The sequence below is a fragment of the Terrapene carolina genome, unplaced genomic scaffold, assembly GCF_002925995.2.
Source record: "Terrapene carolina triunguis isolate 2854851 unplaced genomic scaffold, T_m_triunguis-2.0 Scaffold210, whole genome shotgun sequence".
In the NCBI taxonomy this organism is placed as follows: Eukaryota; Metazoa; Chordata; order Testudines; family Emydidae; genus Terrapene; species Terrapene triunguis.
The window spans coordinates 15,144,662-15,163,650 of NW_020664561.1; the positions used below are offsets into that span (position 1 = coordinate 15,144,662).

Here is an 18,989-nt window from a genome sequence, read left to right on the forward strand (position 1 = left end):
TAGCTCTTTGAATAAATTGGTATATCTGGATTCCTGTCTCTGCCTTCCAATAGTTCTAATTTGTTACAGTAGAGTCTTGCGCTAATGACTGGGAGACCCAATGTGAACTACTAGAGTTTGCAAGGTAGTGAACAAAGAGAAAACAAACATTTTGGGGGAAAAGGAAGATCCATCACATAATGTCCTTTGTTATTTTGACATTTGCTTAGTTGTAATTTGATATGAAATACTTCAGAGATACTCTGAAATGTATTGTATATTTTGTCAAGCCTTAGTAATCGAGACCTCATTACAACAGCTTTGCTGTTAAATCTTTGTTGAGAGATGGGAGAGTCCACCAATTTTTGTATTTTTTTGGACTGGATCTCCTCTTCCTGCAGTAAAATCCATGGGATGGGGACTTAGGGAGAATGAAATATCTTCATCGATCCTTTAGCTGAGATCCGCCCTAATCCTTGAGTGGTGGAGAAAGTTTTCCCTGATGGACTAAACCATGGTTTTCCCCCCAAACCTGGAGGGTCCTCTAGGATCTTTGTGCATCTTGGGGAAGCCACAGGCTGTCAGAGCCATCTGCATTGAGTCCCTGTGCCTCTGCACCAGCTCTATTTCCCCACTCCCAAGTAATGCTGATCCCGTGGAGTCTGTAAAGGAGTATCTTGCTATGGAGACTCAGCATCAACTTTGCAGAGCAGGAAGAACCATATTGGGTTACTCTCTCTTCTCCCCAGCTTGAGTCACACCAGGACTTCTATAGGACCCCAGGAAGGAGAGTATACTACCAAGGAAATGTCTAACACCCCACCCTTCCATACAGGAGAGTCTAAATCTGAATGCAAAGGGTCCCCTATGCACTGAATGTGGGACACTATCTGGCCCTTTGATAGTTCGATTTTTTTTTTTTAGGTTATAAAGCATATTGACTATCGAGGGGTGGATTAATGAGGTTCTGCTATAGAAGGGAGAAATTTTTATACCTGCAAGTCTTGTCTGTGTTGGTTGTAAATTCTTTAGAGGAAGGACTCTCTTCCATTATGTTTCTCACTACAATGCCTAGCATGAGAGAGCCCTGACATCAGTTAGGATCTGTAGGCTCCACTATAATACAGATAAATAATGGTAATAATAAACAATGACTTTAATGTACTGTTTAGCACGTGTATGTTACCAAGTAATATTATATTTTCCATGCTGGACAGATGGGTTCCATAACACCTTCACTTTCAGCCTTGATGAGGAAGAGGAAATGGAGACTGGTGGGCCAGAAGAGTTCTCTTTTTTCCCAGAAGACCTTGTAGCAGAGCAATTAACATACATGGATGCAGTAAGTACTGTGTACATTTAGAGGGGAAAGCTACTGGGGAAAATGCTAGGGTACTTAGTGTTGTTATTTTAATCTTTCTTTTAACTCATGTTAACCAATACAAATGTAGTGTTCCAAAAAGCTGCTAGCCTTATCAGGGCAGCAACACAAAACTCTTTTAGGTTACTTGATCCTATTTCAGCCAGTTGGATTGTTTCATTCAGCCAAGGGTTTTTTAAATTGTGTGTGTGTGTGTGTGTGTGTGAATATATATTGCTAGTTCATGGCCTTTTTGCAAAGATCAAGGATAGCATAGTATATGTTTAATATCTGATACCGGTTGTGACTATATCTCACTCTTACATAGACATCTATAATTACTATGCTCATACTAGTCTGTTCTTGTGGATAGTATTGGTATCTTTTGGTGTGTGTGTGTACATAAATAGATATACTCATACTGTATATGTGATATGTGTGTACACAAGACACGCTCCCCCTTCTCCCCTTTAGCTTTTTGCCAGCCAGGGTGGAAAACATTTAACCCTACCACAAACCTACACACACGGTCATTCAGTGAACCAAAGAAAAGAAGGCTGGTCAATCAGCGTGGGGGGAAGGGGGAACCCAGCTGAATGTGACAGTGGTACAGCACCCCCTGGAAGACGGCATCCAGGGTGACTGCCCGGCTTCCCCTCCCCAAGAACCAGCCCTATGCAGCCGTCCATTAGCTCAAACATGCTAAATGTTCTAAGTACTTTTTAGCTGACCATGATATATTTCCTTTTTGCCTCAAGTATATATGGAGCAGAGTAAATTTTCATATCAGAGAAAATGAGCATTTATCTGTTAATACACTCTCAGTTTTAGATCCAGCATACTGCAAAAAGATGTATTTCTACATATTAACAATAGGAATCTCAGAGAGCCCTGTTGATTTACAAACCTCTTTCTTGTTCTAGAAGCTCTTTAAGAAAGTGGTGCCCCACCATTGCTTGGGGTGCATCTGGTCTCGGCGGGATAAGAAAGAAAACAAACACTTGGCACCCACCATCAGAGCCACCATCTCTCAGTTCAACACAGTTACCAAATGTGTCGTCAGCACCATCCTGAAGGGCAAGGACCTCAAAACACAGCAGAGAGCCAAGATCATTGAGAAATGGATTCATATTGCACATGTAAAGCATTCGTTCTGTCCTGTTTCAGTTAATGGTGGTTTGGGAGGTGGGGGGTCATGTGCTTTGTCCACAGGTTATTTTTCACACTGACTCCCTTGGTGGCCTTGGGCAAGATCCTGCATTTCCCCATCCTGAAAATGGGGTTGTTAATGCTGCCTTATCACAGCGTTGCAAGTGTTAATGAGTGGATGATGCATGTGCTTCAAAGGTAGGAAGTGCTGTGTCAGTGCTATTATTATGGTGAGAGAGGTTTGCAAAGTCAAACAATTCATCTTCCCTAGGAAAGAAAAATGACTAATCTTCTTGAAGGAAGTGGAATTCTGTCGAAGTCCTCTTAAAGTTAGATGCATTAGGCCATATTTCCCAAGGAAAGTGTAACAGGAATGTAATAAGGTCACTGATGGTGCCCACAAAACCCCACATAGACTGGGTGGTTGCATCTACAGCCCATTTGCTCACTCAGGTATGTGTTTTGCTTACACACAGTCAAATGTTAATGAGTGCAGAGGATGCATGCTCATTTTTGTGTGTCCCCCTGTTGCATCCTTATTTGAAAGTTTGTCCCATCTGTTGTTTTGAGAGGGGAGTTCTCCAATATCCTCTAATTTTTCTGCCCTTTTACTCCTATTCACCCCTTTTATAAAAGGCCTCCACACTGCTGATGACCTGCACCATAATTTAGGGCAGGCAGGGTCTGGATGAAGCTCCCTCTAGAGCCTCGATCAGTCAGAGGGGGTCAATGGAGAGTGATAGGTGTTCTCCCTTTGACGGACTCAGTGCAATGATTCTGCAGCATTCTTTCTTAGTCCTTGATGCCATGAGGGTGCGGAGTAGGGGTGAGAAACCGAGCTCGATTCCAAGCGAGGGCCTTTCCACATGGTAGCACTCTGTGTTATTAATAGACTAGTGGACCCCCAAGGCCTAAATTTATTAATACTCATTTATCAGCTATCCAGGAATGATTGCATCCCTCTTGATGCTTCATGACTTCTGAGTAAACTGTGTGAGATGATTCAGGGACAATCTTTAAATATCATAAGAACATAAGAATGGCCATACTGGATCAGAACAATGGTCTGTCTGGCCCAGTATCCTGTCTCTCACAATGGCCAGTACCAGAACTTCAGGGGAAGTGTTCAAAACAGGGCAGTTGGAGTCATCCAACCCTGTCTTCTCATCCCAGCTTCTGGCAGTCAGAGGTTTAGGGTTGCCCTGAACATGGGGTTGCATCCCCGACCATCTTGGCTAATAGCCATTGATGGACCTATTTTCCATGAATTTATCCAGTTCTTTTTTCAACCCACTTATAGTTTTCACCATCACAACATCATATGGCAATGAGTTCCACAGGTTAACTGTGTGTTATGTGGAAAAAGTACTTTTGCTTGTTTGTTTTAAACCTGCTGCCTGTTAATTTCATCAGGTAACCCCTGTTTTTTGTATTGTGTGAAAGGGTAAATAACACTTCTCTATTCACTTTTACTATACCATTCATCATTTTATAGACCTATATCATATCCCCCCCCCCTCCTGTCTCACTTTTCTAATCTGAACAGCCCTAATCTTTTTAGTGTCTCCTTGTATGGAAGCCATTGCTTGCCCTTCTCTGAACCTTTTCTAGTTCCACTGTATCCTTTTATGAGATGTGGCAAACAGAACTGGACACAACATTCAAGGGGTAGGCAAAGAAATATGAGTAAAACAGTAAAAGGTGCTTCCTGTGCCCTTTGCTTTAATCCCAGTTTGTGTTTCTCCTGTTCCAAATGGGAAACTTGGCTTTTGAGCAAATGGAAACTATTTTGAAGGAATCGACTGCAAGTGAGATTCTATGTATCGGCTACCAGAAATACAAAATCCCTTAGAAATAATTCATCTTTGTCTTCAACAGGTAATTGTAATTTCTTTCCTTCCCCATTTATAAATCCCATAAAACTAGAATTTAAAACATGAGATCACCAAACTAGATATTTTCTTACTTAAACACAAAGTATTTCAAAGTAAAGTAAATGGTAAGACTTAGGTAAATGATCAGACACAAAATTTATAATAATAATAGTAAAAGTATTTTGGGGAAAAAGCAGAAAAATTAAGTTATTGCTCATAGTATTGTTGTTTTGAATAACCCTTGACACTGCAATATATTTGCTTACGGAATCATTTACTTTGTCCATTGGGCATGGTCCCTAGTTTGTAGTTACAGATTTACTCAAAAGAACAGAAGAAATGTTAAGAAAGGCCGTCTGGTTCAAGATGCCTGCCCTTTCTTTGCTTCATCTTAATCCTATTCCCTGCTTTTTCTCCATACCCCAGGTATCTCTAGAACTCCTTTTTACTCTTTGCTTCAGTTGCTTTCCCTAGTAATGGATTCCATATGTTTCTCACTTGTTTGCATGATATCATTTTGTCTGAGTTCCTTCAGCAACCCTGGCTTCCTAATTTTTTAAATTGTATCTTCTATTTGTTGGATGCTTCATGAACTGTGCTCATGAGGGCTGGACTGCTGGCTAGTTTTGTTTTAATGCTTCAGTGTTCCTTTAAAAATAAATCTCACGCACATTAAAGAATCGTGGATTCTTGCAAAGAGATTCAAAATAAGCAATACTTAAAAAATCAGGACAAATATTGAGTTTTCCAGTCTTAATTTGTTTTTCTGCCTCTAGAAGCAAAATTGTTAGTATTGACACCTAGACAGGTGGGAATGGATGGCTCAGGGAACTCTGCTGGCTGACTCTAGGCACGTTGCTTCAACTTTCTGTCCCTCAGTTTCCCCACCTGTAAAATGGGGCTAATGATCCCTCCTTTGTAAAGCACTTTGAGCTTGACTGATGAAAAAGGCACATAAGGACTAGGTATTATTATGGGAAGTAGAGTCTTTCACCTCTACATTGGCAGTTCTACTTCAGCTTAAATCAGTAGGTGACCAACTTCTGTTATCATCTGATGGTTCTTTGATGGCCAGTGTGAAATGGCTTAGATGGTGTCAGTCTTGTTTTCTGGTACACAGGTGTCAATCACAAAAACCATCATCCAAGGTATTAATGGACACCCTTGTTTGGAAGTTTAAGAGGCGAAGGATTGAATGGAGATTAAGCTACCTTCTCATTCCTAGGGGTGGTCCCTCAAGGACAGGGGATACCTATTGAGAGGGTAGTGGGAGTGGCAGGGGAAGTCTGGACTGTCACTGCCCACATAGTATCTGATCTTTGACCTTCAGCCTCCAGGACTGTCAATCTAGCATCTTTCACCAGTCCTAAATTCACACACAAAATTAAATACTGCAGCCCTAGTTGAACCCATGAAGAATGCATGTGCACACTCAGTGAAGTAATTGCATGGGCAGAATGGCTAGGTACACATATAGTTCCCTACTTCTAAATGGAATTGCTTATTTTGCATGCACAAATGAATGTTTTGCATATTTAGGTGCCTGTGCTTGAGAATCTGCCCGTTAAACTGGAATTAGTCACTAAAAAAATTATTCTGTAACAGGGCCGGCTCCAGGCACCAGCGAAGGAAGCAGGTGCTTGGGGCGGCCAATGGAAAGGGGCGGCACGTCCGGGAATTCGGCAGTGGGTCCCTTAGTCCCTCTCTTCCTCTTTGAGCTGCCGCCGAAGTGTCGCCGAAGAGGAAGAGAGGGAGCGAGGGACCCACCACCGAACTGCCGCCGAAGAATGAAGCGGCGCGATTGAGCTGCCGCCGAAGTGCCGCCGATCGGCTTTATCTTTTTTTTTTTTCCCCGCTTCGCCGCTTGGGGAGGCAAAAAAGCTGGAGCCAGGCCTGCTCTGTAAATAAGGCAGTGTGGGGTTCCATGCTTATTGTCTGTCAATGATCTTCAGAGCCAATTTGATACATTTAAAAGTCAAGATATGTTTTTCTAACTGCCAGCCCTTCAGACTCCACCTCGGATCTAAAATTACTGAGCAAGAACGGCCAATTTTCTACATTAAATATTTTCTTTAAAAATAAAAAAGGAATCACTAATTGCCTGTTAAAATTCCTTTTTAAAATCAAGGTTATTTTTGAGTATTTCAGGTACAGGAAAGCTTCTGATTGTTTTATGTGTGTGTCACTTAAAAAGAGGCAAAGCAATTCTTAAAAAAACCCTGAGGCAGAAAAATGTTGGCTAAAGTTTAGCCTGTAGTGAATAAAATGAACATCTGAAAACATGGATATATAATGGGAGTCCTGATGTTTTTCTTAAATCCAGTGGAAGCTGTAAACTAAAGATGGGCCCACACTGGCACCTACTTTCCCAACCTCTTTCATGTTGGGGGAGCAGAGTGTTTCACGATCAGATTTCTGGATCCAAACCATCCCCTATGGTTTGGATTCTGAGCTGAGCCCAAACCAAGAAGAAGCCTGTTTTCTACTGTTGCCAAAGATCTTGTGAGAAAGCTGTTTTGTGAGATTTTGGCACAAGGTGCCAGAAATCTTACAAGAATAGCTTTCGAGCTTTTGGTGTCATCAGGTCTGACCCTGAACTTTTGAATAATGCCTTTGGCCCCAACTAGTCTTTTGACACCAACCTTAGTACAAACCTAGCCCAAATGCCATCACCGTATGCTCTGCTACTCTCTAATATTAACATTATAAGGTAAATTCTTAAACAGCATCTAATGTTGTGCATAGCTCGTGCTCATAAACATGTGAGTAACGTTAGAGGCTGCATTTAAAAATGTGACTTTTAATGTTAATATTAGAGACTAGCAGAGCAGGTGGTATTTGCATGTGCGTGCATGAACTGCTGGGCTGTGGGCACTCTTTCATGAGTTCTTTGGAGAGCGGGTTAGTCACAGGATGCTTATTCTTTTTCCACCTCCTCCTTCCTTCCATATAAGCCTCTGTTATAATTGCCACAAAGATGTTGTGTGATCACAAATGGGAGGGAGATGTCTTTGAGCCAGTCTCTCTATTCAGATGTGCTCCCCCCATGGAGAGGTTTGAGAGCTCTTACCTTAAACAACATACATGCCTGAATATGTTGATCTTTTGTGTGTATTTTTAAATTGTCATTTAGTTTGGCAAGGTTCATCATTTTAAATTCAACTTGCAAATAGGCAGGCCCCAACTTTCCCCAGCAGGGGGAGAAGGTAATTATAAAGTGCTTGTTAATAGGATAAAGTTTGTTTTCTTTAGCTTGACTTCAGAGACCCACCTCCACTAGTATTTTTACTAGGAGAGCTGGAAGCTATACAAAAAAATGAAAGTGAAGAAAACAAGGATTAAGTGCCAAAACCTATAAAGGTTTTGGTAGGTGGGGAGGGAGAGGGGAGCCATTTTTGATGCCCTATATTTGTACAGCTGCCTATTGAGCAGTAAGAATTCACCGCAGCTGTGAGATTAGAAAAACAGGAAATCGCCAGCTCACTTGTAATATTGATCTTTAACTCTCCTTTATTTTTTATTCCCTCCCTTTACAGGAATGTAGAATCCTGAAGAATTTTTCCTCCTTGAGGGCCATTGTTTCAGCACTACAGTCCAACTCCATCTACCGGTTAAAGAAGACCTGGGCATCTGTTCCAAAGTAATCCTCCCACTCTCCTTTTAGCCCCTTTCATCTGACTGGCCCACAACAAAAACGAAGTACAGTGACGCTTAGGGCAGGTCTATAGTACAAATTTTTGCTGATGCAAATAATAAGACCGCCACAATTAGTATATTGTTTGTGAGTGTGCATACTTGGTTTCTTGCATTGGCAGTGCACATGCTCACCACGAGTGCTTGTGTTGATGCATGGTGATGTGCACCATGGGTAGGTAGCCGAGAGTGCAACCCCCCCACCATCCAATCCATTGTATTTTGGGAAGTTTTGGCAAAGCACGGTGGGGCAGATGTGAGTCACACAAGGGTGACTGGGAGCAAGGGGTCAATTTCCCAGCATGCAACTGTCTCCATTCCATAATGTTATCTAAATCTCATAATTTTCATGCCTTTTTTAAAAATCCCACAAACCCATGCAGCCCTCCTCACTGTCCGCCATCTCTGACAGAAGCATGGAGCCTGCACAGCTCTGCACTACTGTCATAAGCATCGCAAGCACAGGACGCACAATCCTGTGGTATTTGCAGAGCCGTAAGAAAAAAACTAATCAGCATCGAACATGAGGATTTCTTGACAGACAGATTGCTATGGGACATAGCGAGAACCAAATCAAGATGATTGGTGGCATTCACTGGGTAGCTGTCGATGTTGGAGCACCGCTTCTGGGCCCAAGAAACAAGCACTGACTGGTGGGATTCCATCGTAACGCAGGCTTGGGATGATGAGCAGCGACTGCAGAACTTTCAGATACTCAAGGCCACATTCCTGGATCTGTGTGCCAAGCTCACCTCAACCCTCCAGTGCAAGGTTGCCAAGATGAGAGCTGCACTGACAGCGGAGAAGCAAGTAGCAATCGCACTGTGGAAACTTGCAATGCCGGATTGCTACCGGTCAGTGGGCAACCATTTTGGAGTTGGAAAATCCACTGTGGGGGCTGCTGTGTGTGCAGGGCCATTACGACTGTGACTGTCAGCAACATGCAGGACATAGTGGATGGATTTGAAGCAATGGGATTCCCAGGCTGCAGTGGAGCAATGGACGGCACGCATATCCCTGTTTTGGCACCATACAACCTTACCACAGAGAACGTCAACAGAAAGGGTTACTTTTCATGGCTATGCAATCTTGCAAAATGCTGAGCCAGCGGCAATAGGAGTTGAGGAGGCTCAGCACCTCAGTGGATGGGTCTCTGTGCTGACCCACCTTTTACATGTTTGTTTGTTGTCTAGTCCTTCATCACTGTGGAAAACTGGATAATAATGATGTAGGCTTGATTTAGGGTGCTTTGTAATCAATAATTGACTTAATTCCTCTTCTGCCTAGGGACAGGATGCTGATGTTTGAAGAGCTGTCCGATATCTTCTCAGACCATGACAATTATCTGACGAGTAGAGAGCTGCTAATGAAGGTGAGAATGAGGCTGAGAGCAAGAGTTATGATTTGTGTCAGTGCTGAACTCTGTCGCCTATCCAGTCGCCCAAACCCACCCCCCGGGCTCCATTGTAGGGAGTCTTACAGAGCACAGTTCTGTGGCATGCAAGGAGTGTGCATGCCTGCTTCCTGTGACCTTTCTGCCCTCTGGCACAGCAGAATTGCATTGGTTCCACTGGCACTGACGCTATGCACAACTGGAAGGCTGGGATGGATTATGGGATTTGCCTACTAGCGAACAGGTGCTGTGGAAGGTGTTGAGATATCTGTTGTCTCACTGAGGAGCGCAGCTCAAAGAAGTTGCAAAATAGCACAACGGCAAAGGATGCAAAAGTACTTCCCAGAAATACAGCTGTTCTAGATAACCTTTCAATCAGTCATAAGTTCATCTAGAAAGGTTCGGTACTGATGAGCATAAAAAAATACAGAGACCAGATTCTCAGCAGCTGTAAATTGTCATAGCTCCTTTGACTGCAGTGGGAGTTATGCCAGTTTACTCCAGCTGAGGATTTCATCCAAGATGTTTGTCCAAACTATCCCCACCTTCTTGGAACTACAAAACAGGGCTGGGAATCTGGAAGGAGCAGGCTTCCTGCTGTGTGTGTGGCCAGAAATGCCACAAAACAGTCTATGTTGCAGTAGTCTGCGAATTCTGCTGTCAGATCCGGGTGAACCCCAAAAATTCAGAGGCCCCTGAAAATGAGAAATACTGGTAGTGAAGCATGTTGGTATGAACCTTTTAGAAACTAAGGGAAGGTTCAATTAGATTTCTCTGAGCTCTGTCTAATTCAGTCTGTTTCTATCTGGTCTATATCTAGTCTGTCTAGAATTTATAATTCACCTCAGCATTATAATGTCAAGCACTGAATTTTGGGCAAAGGCTCAGTGATGGTGGGTGATTTTATTCAAACTTGATGGGCAGTAGCTACTTAAGAGCCATTTATCAAAATGTTTTACAGCAGGTGAAGTAGTAATAAATATTGAGAGGAGTCCTTATCTATCCAGCCCAGTTTAATTAACTAAATGTTAAACATCCCCGAGAACAGACCTATTGGCTCCTGCCAGATCTTATTCTGCAAACCATTCTGAAGGCAATGAAATGAGCTTATGATGATCTCGCTCAGCTGTTTTATTTAACTTCGTTCAACTTGTGACAACCCGAAGACTAGCTTCAGATGAAGCCTGGAAGTCTCTCTTTCCTAATTGTGAGGACTGCCACATCCTTGAATAGTCTCCCCAAGGAAGTTGTAGCAGACCTATCACTTGAGACATCTAAAGCTGGAGTGGACCAAAACAACTGAATATACTTTTGACAGGACAGCATCTCGCTCCTGTCTCTTTTCTAGATACAAACTGCTTGGAGACCACCTTTTGTTCAAACACCTTGTGCAGTTTATTTAGTGTTCTCCCCATTACTGTTACAAACCTGTGCAGCGTTGTGTTTACAAGCATACTGTCCTTAGTTCACTCAGCCAAGAAACATGGAGTCAGAAAAGATTTCCCCCCCAAGAGATCTCTCCTGGCTCTGCCTTGCAAAAGCCTGCCAGTCTCTCTGTGCTCCCCTCAGCATTTCCTTCCTGTGTCTTTTCTATTTTCTAATCTAATGAGCTCATTAGCCTTTTGGGCTCTCCTCAGCCCATCCCAGCCTATCAATTAGGCACAGCTTTACCCCTCAGGTTTATTCTGGGGTGCTATTGGTGGTCAGTGATCAGAGTGCTAGTACAGCTGCTGTTACCCAGCACTCTGTCACAGTACTGTATGGAATAAGCCAGAAGTGGCTTGGTGGGTGAACCAAGAGGTCTTTCCATCTCTAAAATCTAGAGCACTACAAGCCTTCTGCACCATGTGCATGAGTAATTCTTCTGTGGTTTGGAACTTATCATTTAAATCAGCTTCTGTACCAAATGACTAGAGGATAGCTAATGTGACACCAATTTTTAAAAAGGGCTCCAGAGATGATCCCGGCAATTACAGGCCAATAAGCCTGACTTCAGTACCAGGCAAATTGATTGAAAATATAGTAAAGAACAGAATTATCAGACACATAGATGAACATAATTTGTTAGGGAAGAATCAACATGGTTTTTGTAAAGGGAAATCATGCCTCACCAATCTACTAGAATTCTTTGAGGGGGTCAACAAGCATGTGGACAAGGGGGATTCAGTGGATATAGTGTACTTCGATTTTCAGAAAGCCTTTGACAAGGTCCCTCACTCAAGGCTCGTAAGCAAAGTAAGCTGTCGTAGGATAAGAGGGAAGGTCCTCTCATGGATCGGTAACTAGTTAGAAGATAGGAAACAAAGGATAGGAATAAATGGTCAGTTTTCAGAATGGAGAGAGGTAAATAGTGGTGTTCCCCAGGGGTCTGTTCTGGGACTAGTCCTATTCAACATATTCATAAATAATCTAGAAAAAGGGGTAAACAGAAAGTGATAAAATTTGCAGATGATACAAAACTACTCAAGATAGTTACGTCCAAAGCAGACTGTGAAGAGCTACAAATGGATCTCACAAAACTGGGTGACTAGGCAACAAAATGGCAGATGAAATTCAGTGTTGATCAATGCAAAGTAATGCACATTGGAAAACATAACCACAACAAAAATGATGGGGATCTAAATTAGCTGTTACCACCAAGGAGAGAGATCTTGGCGTCATTGTGGTTAGTTCTCTGAAAACATCCACTCAAAGTCCAGCGGCAGTCAAAAAAGCTAACAGAATGTTGGGAATCATTAAGAAAGGGATAGATAATAAGGCAGAAAATATCATATCGCCTCTATATAAATCCATGGTATGCCCATATCTTGACTACTGTGTGCAGATGTGGTTGCCCCATCTCAAAAAAGACATACTGTATTGGAATTGGAAAAGGTTCAGAAAAGGGCAACAAAAAATGATTAGGAGTATGGAACACCTTCCATATGAGAAGGGATTAATAAGATTGGGACTTTTCAGTTTGGAAAAGAGACGACTAAGGGGGGATATGATAAAGGTCTATAAAATCATGACTGGTATGGAGAAAGTAAATAAGGAAGTGTTATTTTCTCCTCCTCATAACACAAGTACTAGAGGTCACCAAATGAAATTAATAGGCAGCAGGTTTAAAACAAACAAAAGGAAGTATTTCTTCACACAACGTACAGTCAACCTGTGGAACTCTTTGCCAGAGGATGTTGTGAAGGCCAAGAATATAACAGGGTTCAAAAAAGAACTAGATAAATTCATGGAGGATAGGTCCATCAATGGCTATTAGCCAGGATGGATATGGTGTCCCTAGCCTCTGTTTGCCAGAAGCTGGGAATGGACGACAGGGGATGGATCACTTGATGATTACCTGTTCTGTTCATTCCCTCTGGGGCACCTGGCATTGTCGGAAGTCAGGATGCTGGGCTAGATGGACCTTTGGTCTGACCCAATATGGCCATTCTTATGGTCTTATGGAAGTCCAGGCTTCTAGGTTCCATTTCTGTCTCTGCAACTTACTGTTATATGACCCTGGGCAAGTCCTTAAACTCCTTGTTTTCCCCAACTATAAAATAGGTGTTGTATTACTCACCTATCTGATAGGAATGTTGGGAGTCTTGATTAATTAACATTTATAAAGTACCTTGAGATCCTACAAAAGGATCTTTACAAATGCAAATTATTATTTATTATTGTTTTGGGACTCACTAGAAAAAGGGGTCATAATCTCAGAAATAAATTAACGTCACAAGGCAAAGGCTACAGAACTGTTATGAAATATGGCTCCCATTCATATAGTTATTGGAAAACCTAAATCCCTCAGCCTCGAATTGTGCAAATCTAAAACAAACACTTTTATTTCCTGAATGTCTCTGTATTACTCGGAAAACCATAGAGGTTAGTCATCATATCATAGAGTCACTGTATAAAAAAAGAAAAACACCAGCGTGTTGCATAACAGAGGGGAGAGATGTTTATTTGTAAAATTGCTGATTGCGAAATAAGTTAGAGGTCTAAGGACAAAAGGCCCAGAAGCTGCGTTCGGATGAGAATCCAAATGTATGGCGCATATTCAAGCTTCTTGAATTTAAAAATCTCAGTTGATTTGTGGTTCTTCTAAGCTTCACCTGGGCCAGGACTGTTTTGCAGACAATCTCCCTTGTGGTAATTTGGTATGATTGTCTCCAACAAACCCCAGCAGTGCAGAAGCCTTAACTTTTTTTTTAAAACAAGCAAAAAAGTTAAGCACACATTTCTGAACCTCAGGGCAGTGTGGCTCAACTGGGTGAATTTTCATGTATTTCAGTCCTACCAATAATGTCCCCCATTAATTGCCCTTTCATTCACTCCATAGGAAGGAACATCCAAGTTTGCAAATCTGGACAGTAGTGTGAAAGAGAACCAGAAAAGGACCCAGAGGCGGCTTCAGCTCCAGAAAGATATGGTGTGTGCAGCATGCTGTTCTCTCTTCTCTCTGAATTTATACCTGGGATAATAGAAGCAAAATCCAGAAATGCATTTTAAGAAACAGAGCACAAAGCACATTATATCATGCATTATACCATGCAAAAACCCTAGAGTCAATACAACAGTGAGGTTGATCAACCAAGTACACAATGTCAAGGAACTTAAACAGTGAAGATTGAACACTCAGCCTTAACTCTGTCCCTTTTTACATATGGCCTAAAAAATTCTTTCTGTATAAATTTCTGTGTATTAATAAACAGACATTACAGTATAAAACAGAACAGAAACAGGAGTTTGTAATACATCTTTATGTACTGCACAGATATTATATGGTGTGTGCTGAACTGCCAAGCTGTAACAGAATTATTGTATGCTGTGGTGTTGTAGCCAAGTCAGGTCATAGGATATTAGGGAGACAAGGTGGGTGAGGTAATATGTTCTATTGGACCAACTTTTGTTGGGGATTGAGACAAGTTTTGGAGCTTGTGCAGAGCTCTTCTTCCAGTTTGCCAGCCCTGAAATAGAACTCTGTGTAAGCTCAAAAGTTTGTCTCTCTCACCAACAGAAGGTGGTCCAATAAAAGGTAACACCTCCCCACCTTGTGTCTCTAAACTGTCACAAGGGTGACCAGAGAGCAAGTGTGAAAAATTGAGACAGGGGATTGGGTAATAGGCGCCTATACAAGACTAAGCCCCAAATAACGGGACTGTCCCTATAAAATCGGGACATCTGGTCACCCTAGCTGTCACTGAGCAGATAATTTGAGAATCCCAGCTGTCCTGTGCTCCAAAAACTCCCATAAATTTACTAAACTGCCACAGGAAGTATATTTACAAAACATAAGTATATATCAAATGCCTGAAATGAGGAAGTGCTGATGGCTGTAAAAGACTGCAGGAGTTGGAGGAGAAATGGTGGTGCCAGAGTATTTGCTGTTGCACCAATAGCCACTTATCTATCCACAGCAGGAGTAAAGAAGGGTGCCTAGAGATACTTCCTTCACTTCCACCTCCATCTACCCAGTGCCCAGCCCAGCTTCTCAGGATTGGATGCAAGACTGAGGACTTGGGCCTTAATTTCAAGACTTTGAGAAATTTATACAAACCACCGCATGAGACAGCAATAAATGATTGATGGCTGTACGCAGATATCCATAGCCTCTGACCGGCTGGTCGTCTTTCCTAAGGAAGCATAGGAGCTCTTATTCAGACTCCAGTAGCAATCTCTATTACCCTTTAAACAAAGCTGTGTGAAAATAACCAATTTTCACTTGGTAAAATGTTTACTGCAAAAACATGAAAAGTTATATGATGTTACAGGAAAATTAGTTCTGGTCAAAGAGAAATTGTCATTCACTTCAGTGAGCTCATGAAACACACAGGAACTCTCAGGATTTTTGAGAGATCTGCTTAATTTTTATGGAATTTGCACAGGAGATGATTCCATATGACCATAGGTGCCAATTTCCACTGTTCCCGGTGGGTGCTTGACCCCACCCCTGGCCCTGGCCTCACCCCTGCACCGCCCTCACCCCGCCCCCATTCCACTCCCTTCCCCCAAGTCCCCGCCCCTGCCCTGCCTCTTCTCCGCCTACTCCCCTGAGCGCGCCACATCCCCGCTTCTCCCCCCTCCCTCCTGGAAAGTCCTAAGCGTTGGGAGGTAGGTGGAGGAGCGGGGATGCGGTGCGCTGGGGGGGAGGGGAGGTGTAGGGTGGGAGGGGAGCTTGGCACCCACTAATTTTTCCACGGAGTCGGCGCCTATGCATAAGATGTGCCTGTTTCCATTTTTGCCAGTGAAAACTGCTTTTTACCCTGATGAAACTGGGAGTGGAATGTTTGCTGAAACAAACGGCTTTCTCAGACAAACTGATTAGGAGGAGAGATCTGGAAACGGGGGGAAACGGAAGCAAAAACTGCTAAATATTTTCCATTTTGGTTGACTGGCAAATATATGAATCTTTTTGCTGGTTTTAGTAGCAGTGAGAATTTTTTCCTCACTGATGTAGAAACCCTGACACCAAATAAGGTAGAAGACTTAGGAAGGTTGAAAGTTGAGTCCTGAATTAATTAGAACACAGTGATTATCCCAAGGAGGACGTACCCAGCTTGGAGGGAAAAAATGTGACTGTAATCACACGATTTTATAACTTCATTAAAAAGCAAAGACCCACCGAGTTGAGCCATAGGAAAAGGCTATTTACACAAAGTGTTAGGAGCCATCTGCACAGTCTGAAGGGAGCTGTGGGATGCTGGCGTTTGTGCTCCTTTTAACATATTTTACACTCATTCCACCTGTAGGACAGCAGTAGGAATTCTATGTGCAGGAACTAGTGTTGCAGAGGCCCAAAATATAGCCACTCTTCAATATCCATTTGTTTATTTGAATAACAATGGCCCCATCCCACTCCCATTGAAGTCAATGGCAAAATTCCTATTGATTTAAATGGAACAGAATCAGGCCCAGAATTTTGCTGCAGGCTTTCAGCTGACTACTCTGTATAATATATTATATCATAATGTACCGGCTGGAATTCATAGCCTTTCTCTGACAATTAACCAGACACTGCTCTGATTGTCTGCAGGGAGTCATGCAGGGTACGGTCCCCTACCTTGGCACCTTTCTTACAGACCTGACCATGCTTGACACAGCGCTGCAGGACTACATAGAGGTAGGTTTGTGCAGCTTCTTGAAGTATAACCCCTCTCCCTGCAGTTGTGATAATTGGGCCAACAAATTTACTAGCCACCACTGAGGACAAATCCTGATGGTTCTGTATGTTTCACTTTTGTCACATCCTCATATGAAACATTCACAGACGTATAGAGGAGTTTGCAGTGTCAAAAGTTATAGATGGGGAGGATGAGCAATATTTTTATTAGGAAAAAAAGATCTCTACTGAATTTAATAATGGAGCTTATTTACTAGGACATTAAGTGTGGTACTTTATGCTCAAAATTTATGTTTTGCTTGAAAAAATCCTAATGAGAGTATAAAAGTTTTTATTATTTTATTTTATTTAAAACTTTTATAAAAATATAAACTTCCCCCCTCCGTGTTGGGAAACTCAACACCACAAAATTGTCTTAAGTTCAGCTCTTCAACTTGAGAAGTTAAGTTCTTCAACATGCTCTTACATCATTTTGTAATTGTTTGAGCACTGAAGGCCTTTGTGGGCAGGGCCGGCTCTAGGCACCAGCAAAACAAGCTGGTGCTTGGGGCGGCACATTTTTAGGGGCGGCATGGCCGGCGCCAGAATGCTGCCCCTAAAAATGTGCCCCGGCCGCCCTAGCTCACCTCCGCTGCTGCTGCCGCTACTCGCCCTCCCTCCCAGGCTCTCAAGCCTGGGAGGGAGGGGAAGACTCCGAGTGGCTGCGGCGCGGGCGCCGCTTCTCCCCCTCCCTCCTAGGCTTGAGAGCCTGGGGGGAGGAGGCAGGGAAGGGGCAGAGTTGAGGCGGGGCTGGGGATGGGGTAATTAAAAAACGGGGGGGGCGCGGCCAAAATTGTTTTTGCCTTGGGCGGCAAAAATCCTAGAGCCGGCCCTGTTTGTGGGTAAGGATTCTCCCTCCTCTTCAGCTGGCCAATCTTAGTGTAGGCAGGGAAGGACAGGCCCAAGAGATCCTGACCAGGGGGCAGAGGTTCCATAGCAGGGGTCGGCAACGTTTGGCACGCGGCTCACCAGGGTAAGCACCCTGGCGGGCCGGGCCAGTTTATTTACCTGCTGACGCGGCAGGTTCGGCCAATCGCGGGCCCCACTGGCCGTGGTTCGCCGTCCCGGGCCAATGGGGGCGGCGAGAAGCGGCGTGGGCGAGGGATGTGCTGGCCGCGGCTTCCCACCGCCCCCATTGGCCCAGGACGGCGAACCGCGGCCAGTGGGGGCCGCGATCGGCCAAACCTGCCACGTCAGCAGGTAAATAAACTGGCCCGGCCCGCCAGGGTGCTTACCCTGGTGAGCCGCGTGCCAAACGTTGCCGACCCCTGTTCCATAGTATTCCAAAGGTGAATAGAATGGATGGATCTGAGGATGAAGGAGAGAATTGGACAAATCACAGGTGAATTATGAGTGAATGGGACACGTGTGGCCAGGTGACTGTGAGTGTGACCAAGGATCAATGAAAGAGAATATGGGGGGTGATTTGCAGGAAAATGGGTTGCACTTTAGGGTTAGCATTTTAAAACTTGGCTGTTTGAAGCTGGCTCCTAAATCCTTATTTGGGCACCTATATAAAAATGGTCTGGTTTTCAGAAGTTTTAAACCCCTCAAATCCCAGGGAAGTCATTGGGAGCTGCAAATACTCAAAACCTTTTGAAAATCAGCACACTTTTTTGGGTGCTTTAATATGGAATTAGGAGCTACACTTGAGGTATTCAAGTTTGAATATTTTGGTATTGGTGTTTGTAGTGAGGATGGGCTAGAATGTTTTTGGCTGGGCTAGTAAATTTTCTTGATAGTTTTGCAAGGATCATCTAAAGGAAGCAGCTGTGACTCAGAATACACACAACACTTAATTCTGTACTGGGTTTGTTTGCCAGTTGTGTGTGTATATGTATCCATGTGTGTTCACTTGGTGCTTACAAACTCAAGGTTTGGGAACACTGGCTTGAGCCACTTGTAGTGCAGGCAGAAGTCAAGCAGATTTCTCACACACAAAGTTCTGACAGCACACATCAGTTCCAACATTGGAACTTCCTTCTTAATCAAACTGCCATTCAGTCCAGAGACAGAGCTCCAGTAGGGCCTAGCATGCAACTGCCAAATTCTTTACCAATCAGAAAACTCAGGTCTCTAGAAGGTCCTTGCTCAAAGAGACCATATGATTGAATTCAGCACTTCTTTCACTCTCTGACTTTATTACACTGCTGTTGAATATATGCACGTTGGATTCTTCAGTGGTTCCTGTTTTCTTTGCTTCATACAGGGTGGGCTGATAAACTTTGAGAAGAGGAGACGGGTAAGTCTGAACTCCTTCCATGACTAGCATTTTGCTGTCACCCTGTTGTAGGGAATCCAGCTTGTACTTTACTTTAGGGACTTACTCTTTTCCCCTGGTGCATTCCCAACTACCATTGACTTCAATGGGCGTTACCTGCAAATAAGGATAGAACAGTA

The 18,989-nt window shown here is 43.3% G+C and overlaps 1 protein-coding gene across 1 annotated transcript in view; it reads left to right on the top strand.

Annotated features, from left to right (window-relative positions):
- LOC113407236 (ral guanine nucleotide dissociation stimulator-like 1) overlaps nt 1-18,989 on the top strand; it is a 98,915-nt gene that overhangs the window by 61,053 nt on the left and 18,873 nt on the right. Inside the window, exons 6-12 of the mRNA XM_026655511.1 lie at nt 1,197-1,321; nt 2,263-2,478; nt 7,899-8,002; nt 9,343-9,427; nt 13,770-13,859; nt 16,464-16,550; nt 18,799-18,831. Coding sequence (XP_026511296.1) covers nt 1,197-1,321; nt 2,263-2,478; nt 7,899-8,002; nt 9,343-9,427; nt 13,770-13,859; nt 16,464-16,550; nt 18,799-18,831 — 740 coding nt within the window. The remainder of the gene's footprint in view (nt 1-1,196; nt 1,322-2,262; nt 2,479-7,898; nt 8,003-9,342; nt 9,428-13,769; nt 13,860-16,463; nt 16,551-18,798; nt 18,832-18,989) is intronic.